Source organism: Bison bison, unplaced genomic scaffold, assembly GCF_000754665.1.
Source record: "Bison bison bison isolate TAMUID 2011002044 unplaced genomic scaffold, Bison_UMD1.0 scf7180017864275, whole genome shotgun sequence".
Lineage (NCBI taxonomy): Eukaryota > Metazoa > Chordata > Mammalia > Artiodactyla > Bovidae > Bison > Bison bison.
The window spans coordinates 135,580-143,889 of NW_011494847.1; the positions used below are offsets into that span (position 1 = coordinate 135,580).

The 8,310-nt window shown below is 35.0% G+C and overlaps 1 protein-coding gene across 1 annotated transcript in view; it reads left to right on the plus strand.

Annotated features, from left to right (window-relative positions):
- Positions 1-353: 353 nt before the first annotated feature.
- The window catches only part of ABCB5 (ATP-binding cassette, sub-family B (MDR/TAP), member 5), a 118,318-nt gene continuing 110,361 nt past the window's right edge, over positions 354-8,310 (plus strand). The window contains exons 1-4 of the mRNA XM_010848835.1: positions 354-406; positions 2,500-2,554; positions 3,129-3,279; positions 6,271-6,325. Of these exons, the coding sequence (XP_010847137.1) occupies positions 354-406; positions 2,500-2,554; positions 3,129-3,279; positions 6,271-6,325 (314 nt within the window). The remainder of the gene's footprint in view (positions 407-2,499; positions 2,555-3,128; positions 3,280-6,270; positions 6,326-8,310) is intronic.

Below are 8,310 nucleotides of genomic sequence, written 5' to 3' on the forward strand. Positions count from 1 at the left end.
GTGTTAGAGGAGGAATAAAATCCAATATCCTGGGAAAACATGCATTGTTCATGAAATCTGTCTTTTCTCCTTTTTATTCTATTTCTAGAATTTTATTAGCTCCAAATCTAAGCCCAGAATGAAGCAAAGAAGTTATAAATTCATGTTAAGTTCTGAATAGGTGAGCTAGGTAACAGAAACTTCATTTAGTGTGTCAAGGTTGGGGGGACATGGTGAAACTCAGCAGCAAGCATGCTTTTTCGGAAGCCCTTAGGGATGTAAAGAATGCTTCATATCAATTAAATGATAAAAGTTCACATTGTCATGATATACTTGTTAATATTTTATTTCAGAAGAATTAAGTTGTAAATAAGATGGCAAATTCTGAACAAGCTGAAGAAATGCAAAAAAATTATCAGAGAAATGGGTGTGTTTTGCCTAAATTCTACAAAACATGTTCTGCAACTTCAATTATATCTTATCCTTTTCTCAACTGTAGCAAAATGTCAATAATATTTTCCAAAAATAACAGTGCTGTTTGCATTTTGCTGGACTTTAACATAGTGTTATAACTGGATTAATAGTAAATTTAGGAAGCGTAATTGCTACAGGCTTTGATTTTGTATTTATTTCAGATATTTATTCTTCTAAATTTCTTATCTCTTACCAACATGTAGAGGGAAAATACTTAAATATTTTTAATTCTTTGTGAATCCTTCATTCAATGTGGTACAGTTAATAAAAGAAAATATTGGATTCTAATTATTTTTTCAATAAGTTAGTATCTATATGTATATTTGTATGTGTGTTATAAAATTTTCCTACACCTGTAATTCATTAACTTAGAGATGTAAAATGGAAATGATTTTAAATATTTTATTTCTATTTTTACCATAATAATTGAGTTACATTTCAATGTAGAAACTATAAAACTGTAGAAGCTTGCTTTAGTCACTAGTTATATATTCCTGAAACAAAATTTATCAAAAGAAGATAGGGCTCACTAGATCTAGAGCTTTAAGAGTCCACATTTGAGCTGGGAGAAGGGGTTGTAGGGCTTTATCATCTTGAAGCAATAATTTTTGTCATCTATGAATTATCTCAGAGCAAACTGGCCCAATATGTTAGTAAATTATTAACTTCAGGTGGAATAAAATTAAGTGACTTGTCATTTATCAAAGCTGCCAGAACAATATGTTATGAAGCTGAAGAAAGGAATCAGGAGTTCATCCTTCTGTAAAATCTTTTTTAGGAAATTTAATCTGATCCCCGCCGCCCTTCTTTTAATGTTTCAGAGTCTTGTCGTGTGTGTGTGTGTGTGTGTGTGTGTGTGTATTTAATGACAGAACAGATTCCTTGAAATCAGTGGACAAAAACTTACATTCTTCATCTGAAACTCCTTGAAAGTGAGCTAAGAAATGAAATTTTCAATGGGTACAAATTTCTCAGTACACTTGTTTGATGTGTACCTAATAGAACTTCTTTCATTTAAAGCATACAGTTTCTCTTGAGCAATTTGTTACAAAGGGTTAAAAATTCTAATTCACCATCTCATGCCCATTAGGATGGCTCCTATCTAAAAATAGTAATAATAATATAAAGCAGAAAATAAGAAGTGTTGTTGAGGATATAGAGAAATTGGAATACTTGTGCATGGTTGATGGGAATATGAAATGATGTAGGAAACAGTATGGTGATTCCTCAAGAAATTAAAAGAATTACCACATGATCTAGAAGTTCTACTCTTGGTTGGATACCCAAAAGAATTGAAAGCAAGGACTTGGAGAGATTTTTTACACCTATATTCATAGCAGTATTGTTCACAATAGCCAAAGAGTAGAAGCAACCCAAGTGTTCACTGCCGGTAAATGGATGAACAGAATGTGAGGTAATACGCAGTGGAACAGTATTCAGACTTAAAAAGGAGGAAAATTCTGACAAGTACTACAACATGGGTTAACCTTGAAGACATTTTGTTAAGTGAGATAAACCCTTCAGAAAACAATAAAATACTGTATTATTCCACCAAAATGAAGTTATTAAAGTAGTCAGATTCCTGGAAAAAGAAAGTACAATGGCGATTGGCAATGGCTATAGGGGAGGAGTTATTTATTGGGGATTGAGTTTCTTTTGGCCAAGATGAGAGTTCTATGAGTGGTTGATGGTGATAGAAGCACAGCAGTATGATTGTACTTAATACCATTATATTCTTACAAATAGTTGAGATGGTAAGTCCTGTGTTATATGTATTTTTTCACTATAAAAAAAATTCTACTTCAGATATGTGTCTTTCAGTTGTTACCTAACTAATAACGCAGAGACAGCCAGTGATAAATTACTTTCCCAGTGATTATACTAAGAACCTTTGTACTGTATATCATCATTTGATTTTAAAATCTCAGTGTTGATATAAACTTGTTACCAAGTGTAAAATTTGATACTTCAACACAGTTTTAATTAGAAAATTCTACAAATTATATTCACATTGTAATCTTTCCATTTTAAACTTTTATTTTCCAGAAAACTGCAAGAACTGCCTAAAGTAAGAAAGCAAGTTGTTGGACCTTTTGAAATAGTAAGTAAAATTAGTTAGAAAGTGTGTCTATGTATCAGAAAATTTTAGGGAATTGTCAGGAGAATATAGAATAATTGTGTTTGTCTCATACAAACATAATTTATTTTTGTGTTCGGGGGATTTTAAGAAAATAATTTACCAAACTATTATTTCCAACAGGAAAAATATATGTAAGTAACAAAATCCCATGGACGGAGAAGCCTGGTAGGCTACAGTCCACGAGGTCGCGAAGAGTCGGACACGACTGAGTGACTTCACTTTCACTTTTCACTTTCATGCACTGGAGAAGGAAATGGCAACCCACTCCAGTGTTCTTGCCTGGAGAATCCCAGGGATGGAGGAGCTTGATGGGCTGCCGTCTATGGGGTCGCACAGAGTCGGACACGACTGAAGCGACTTAGCAGTAGCAGCAACCCATAAATGATGTAATAAGAGATTTAAAAAAAAAACAAAAAACACAATACCTGTACAAATATCCAATTTCGCCCAAAATAATGGCAAAAGCTAAAGGTTGGTTTTTGGTGTCTGTTTTTTTAATAGTATCATGCTACCATGTTTTATATGTTTTCCTCAGTTTCGCTTTGCTGATGGACTGGATATCACACTCATGATCCTAGGATTACTAGCATCACTAGTAAATGGGGCCTGTCTTCCTGTAATGTCACTGATATTAGGAGAAATGAGTGACAACCTTATAAGTGGATGTCTAGTCAAAACCAACACAAGTGAGTACAATATTTACTTTTCTATGTTGCTACAGACTCAAAAGTATTAAGGAAAGCAGACAAACTCATAATACAGATTATTCTCTTGTCAAACTATGTAATATTTATTCTTCTGTGTTGCCAGGGACTGAAGAACCAAAATCCATATTTGTCAGCCTTCTTCAAAAAAACAGAACCAATAGAATGTGTGTATGTGTGTGTGTGTTTATGTAGAGAAAAAGAGAGACATTTATTAAAAAAAAAAACAAAAGATAGCTCACATGATTAGGGGAAATCGTAAGTCCAAAATCTGTAAGGTAAGTTGCCAGACTGCGGACTCTCTGTTCCCTATTTGACTTTAAATATTAATTTATACCATCTTATTTTCCACCCAAAGTTTAATTTTTTAAATGCCCCAGTTTTGTTCAAGTGGAATAAATTCATAGTTTTCATCTCTATTTCCTTCCATGTGATGACATCCTGTCTACACAGTTATTAATTTTTTTGATATTTTAATGATAGAGTCTAAAGATGTCATTTCACTTGGTAAACAAATGGAGCTCCCAATTCATTGAATATATGTTTGTTGATTCCCAGTTATGTCTGTCTGTCTCTGTCTCTGAATGAGTGAGTGAAGAAAGGGAAGGAAGGAGGGGAAAAAAGGGAAGGAGTAAGGACAAACTTAGCAACTTAAAGCAATCTCTTTGCAAGTACTCCTTCGGTTGCATGCATATGTGCTAAGTCGCTTCAGTCTTGGATCTGCTCTGTAAATGATTACTTTGTTAACTTTAGATAGGGTAGTCATGCATGAAAGTGAAAGTCACTCAGTCCTGTTTGACTCTTTGTGAACCCGCGGAGTATACAGTCCATGGAATTCTCCAGGCCAGAATACTGGAGTGGGTAGCCGTTCCCTTCTCCAGGGGATCTTCCCAACTCAGGGATCGAACCTGTAGTCATGAGTATCTGACTGATATTGCTGAATTTTAATTTTGTTTTTGTTTGAGCCGTGTTACTCAGGTTTTCATTGTGTGTTTTTTCAAATGTAATGAATACATAAAGAGGTTGAGAAATATTTAGGTAAATAATGGGTTTTATTTCTATAGGGATTCCCAGGTGGCTCAGTAGTAAAGAATCTGCCTGCCAATTTAGGAGATACAGGAGATGCAGTTTCGATTCCTGGGTCGGAAAGATCCCCTGGAGGAGGAAATGGCAACCACTCCAGTATTCTTGCCTGGAAAATCCCATGGACAGAGTAGCCTCGTTGGCTACAGTCCGTGGGATCACAAAGAGTTGGACATGACTGAGCGACTAAGCACACATCCTATTATTGGTATAACACATTATTAAAAAGAAGTGGAAATATTAAGGAGTATATCTTCAGCCTTCTAACATTGGTTTTCTGAAGGAAAACAGAGGAGGATTTTTTGCTCCTACAATTAAAGATATAAATAATCACTATCATTGATCAGAGGCCCATTTTTATTCCAGCACTGAACTTTTGCACATTTTACCTCTATTAATGTAGTCTCCAAAATGAAATTATACCATTTTTATGTGATTCTAGGTATGATTTTTAGAAATAATATATATTCTATTTTTTTTTCCAAAAGATATATTGTGGGAAGAGAGCTGACTTCAGAGGCATTTCTCATTCAGAATGCAGAAATAATTTTCTTCACAAAGTCTCCAAAAAACCAAATTAAGAAATTGGCCCCATTTTTCACAAGACTCCTCTCTGCTTCAATAAGAGACCTTGTTCTGTCTAAACAAGTGCTTCTGAGGAGGAGCTTGTGAATTATTGCCACATGCAGAGTTCCCTTTCTCCACAAACTCCTTACATCCCATGACCTCTTTTTTTAATATAAATTTATTTTAATTGGAGGCTAATTACTTTACAATATTGTATTGGTTTTGCCATACGTCAACATGAATCCACCACGGGTGTACATGTGTTCCCCATCCTGAATCCCCCACCCACCTCTTTGTTAATTCAGTTAAATTTCCTTAAAACTTTGTACTGAGGTTTAATATTTCTATGTTAACTTGGATATTTGTGATAAGCTGCTTTAAAAATGTTTCCTATCAGTTCCAAAAATGGAATAAAGGAAAAATGCACATAAAGATCATATATATCATCATATAGGATGTTATTGTGTTTATGTAAGAAATGAAGAGCATGATGTCTGTTGATTTATTACAAATGTTTATTATGATCAGAGAAGGAAATGACAACCCACTCCAGTATTCCTGCCTGGAGAATCCCATGGACAGAGTCTGGTGGGCTACAGTCCATGAGTCGGATATGACTGAGCAGCTAACACAAACACACACATTATGGCCCTTTAAGAAAGAAAATTATGATAGTTGATATCAACTTCTGTTTTGTGCTGTTGGTGAAATTACAACCTTGGTATACCAATTAACGTATGATGTAGGTTTTTTAGAATATATATAGAAATTTTACATGGAAACAGGTAAACCAAGGATTATTTAAATACTACTTTATGATGTTGCCATTCTTGTATCCAACAAATTTCAATGAGCTTCTTTTAAATTTTTCCCATAACTACTACAACTTCCATTTGTATTCTTGCTTTTCCTGGACTTTCTAAATTGTTTCCTGGGGTATTTCAAACTGAATTCTAAATGCATAATCTCAAAGGAAAGGAAATTCTGTTACTATTACTTACATGCCAAAATCAGAGATACCCTAAAGAATTCTTTCCGGGTATGAGCTACATGGCTAATATTTCCTCTTAATTTTTCATGTTGCATGTGTACTTCTTGTGACAAGAGATAATAATTTCAAATTTTAGGTTGAAGAATAGGAAATAAAGATGATCATTAGCTATCGTGTTAAGTCCATCTTCTTAAGAAGACATTATGTTAAGTCCATTTTCTTGAGAAGGCATTATGTTTTGTTTGGAGGACTATATAATATATATATAAAACACATCATGGCCAATTATAAATTGATTAATATCCTTTATAATTTAAAAACCTTTTTTACAGCAAATTATCGGAACTGTACTCAGTCTCAAGAGAAGGTGAATGAAGATATGATTGTGTGAGTACAAATGAAATGTTAATATTATATTCATTGCATGCTGCTTTGTATGGAAAAAACTGAAATGTCTATCTGATTATTAATATTACATATAAATAAGTAAAGTAAACATGTCCTCTTCTTTAATTAGATATATAAAACATAATTACATATTATTTTTTCTCCTACTTGAAAGGTGTATAGCTTCATATGCTTTCAGTTTTGACAAAATTGTCATAATAGAAATGTATTGGAATTTGCATTTTTATATCAGCTTTCTTTCCTAGACCTGAAGGTACATATCCTAGAGGTTAAATGACTAATTTTTCCTTTTCTTCAAGTTGTTTTTCTTACAAAACTTACAGAAAAAGTGCCACCTCAGTAAACTTTAAAAGCCAAAAATATGTGTGCAACAAATAGTTATATAAAAAAAATAAAGAATAGTAAAGTTTTATTCAGATGAATTTTGTAAACAAACTATGCAGACTATTATCAGTTTAGTTCAGTTCTGTCGCTCAGTCATGTCTAACTCTTTGCAACCCCATGAACCACAGCACGCCAGGCCTCCCTGTCCATCACCACTCCTGGAGTTTATTCAAACTCATGTTCATTGAGTCGGTATTGCCATCCAGCCATCTCATCCTCTGTCGTCCCCTTCTACTCCTGCCCTCAAATTTTCCAGGATCAGGGTCTTTTCAAATAAGTCAGTTCTTCGCATGAGGTGGCCAAAGGATTGGAGTTTCAGCTTCAGCATCAGTCCTTCCAATGAACACTCAGGACTGATCTCCTTTAGGATGGACTGGTTGGATCTCCTTGCAGTCCAAGGGACTCTCAAGAGTCTTCTCCAACACCACAGTTCAAAAGCATCAATTCTTTGATGCTCAGCTTTCTTTATAGTCCAACTCTCACATCCATACATGACTGCTGAAAAACCATAGTCTTGACTAGATGGACCTTTGTTGGCAAATAATGTCCCTGCTTTTTAATATGCTATCTAGGTTGGTCATAACTTTCCTTCCAAGGAGTAAGCGTCTTTTAATTTCATGGCTGCAGTCATCATCTACAGTGATTTTGGAGCCCCAAAAAATAAAGTCAGCCAATGTTTCCCCATCTATTTGCCATGAAGTGATGAGACTGGATGCCATGATCTTAGTTTTCTGAACGTTGAGCTTTAAGCCAACTTTTTGACTCTCCTCTTTCACGTTCATCAAGAGGCTCTTTAGTTCTTCTTCACTTTCTGCCATAAGGGTGGTGTTATTTGCATATCTGAGGTTATTGATATTTCTTCCAGCAATCTTGATTCCAGCTTGTGCTTCGTCCAGTCCAGCATTTCTCATGATGTACTCTGCATATAAATTAAATAAGCAGGGTGAGAATATACAGCCTTGACATACTCCTTTCTTAATTTGGAACCAGTCTGTTGTTCCATGTCCAGTTCTAACTGTTGCTTCCTGACCTGAATGTAGATTTCTCAGGAGGCAGGTTAGGTGATCCGGTATTCTCATCTCTTTAAGAATTTTCCAGTTTATTTTGATCCACATAGTCAAAGGCTTTGGCATAGTCAATAAAGCAGAAATAGATGTTTTTCTGGAACTCTCTTGCTTTTTCCATGATTCAGCGGATGTTGGCAATTTGATCTCTGGTTCCTCTGCCTTTTCTAAAACCAGCTAGAACATCTGGGAGTTCATTGTTCACGTATTGCTGAAGCCTGACTTGGAGAATTTTGAGCATTACTTTACTAGCATGTGAGATGAGTGCAATTGTGTGGTAGTTTGAGCTTTCTTTAGAATTGCCTTTCTTTGGGATTGGAATGAAAACTGACCTTTTCCTGTCCTGTGGCCACTGCTGAGTTTTCCAAATTTGCTGGCATACTTAGTGCCGCACTTTCACAGCATCATCTTTTAGGATTTGAAATGGCTCAACTGGAATTCCATCACCTCCACTAGCTTTGTTCGTAGTGATGCTTCCTAAGGCCCACTTGACTTCACATTCCAGGATGTCTGGCT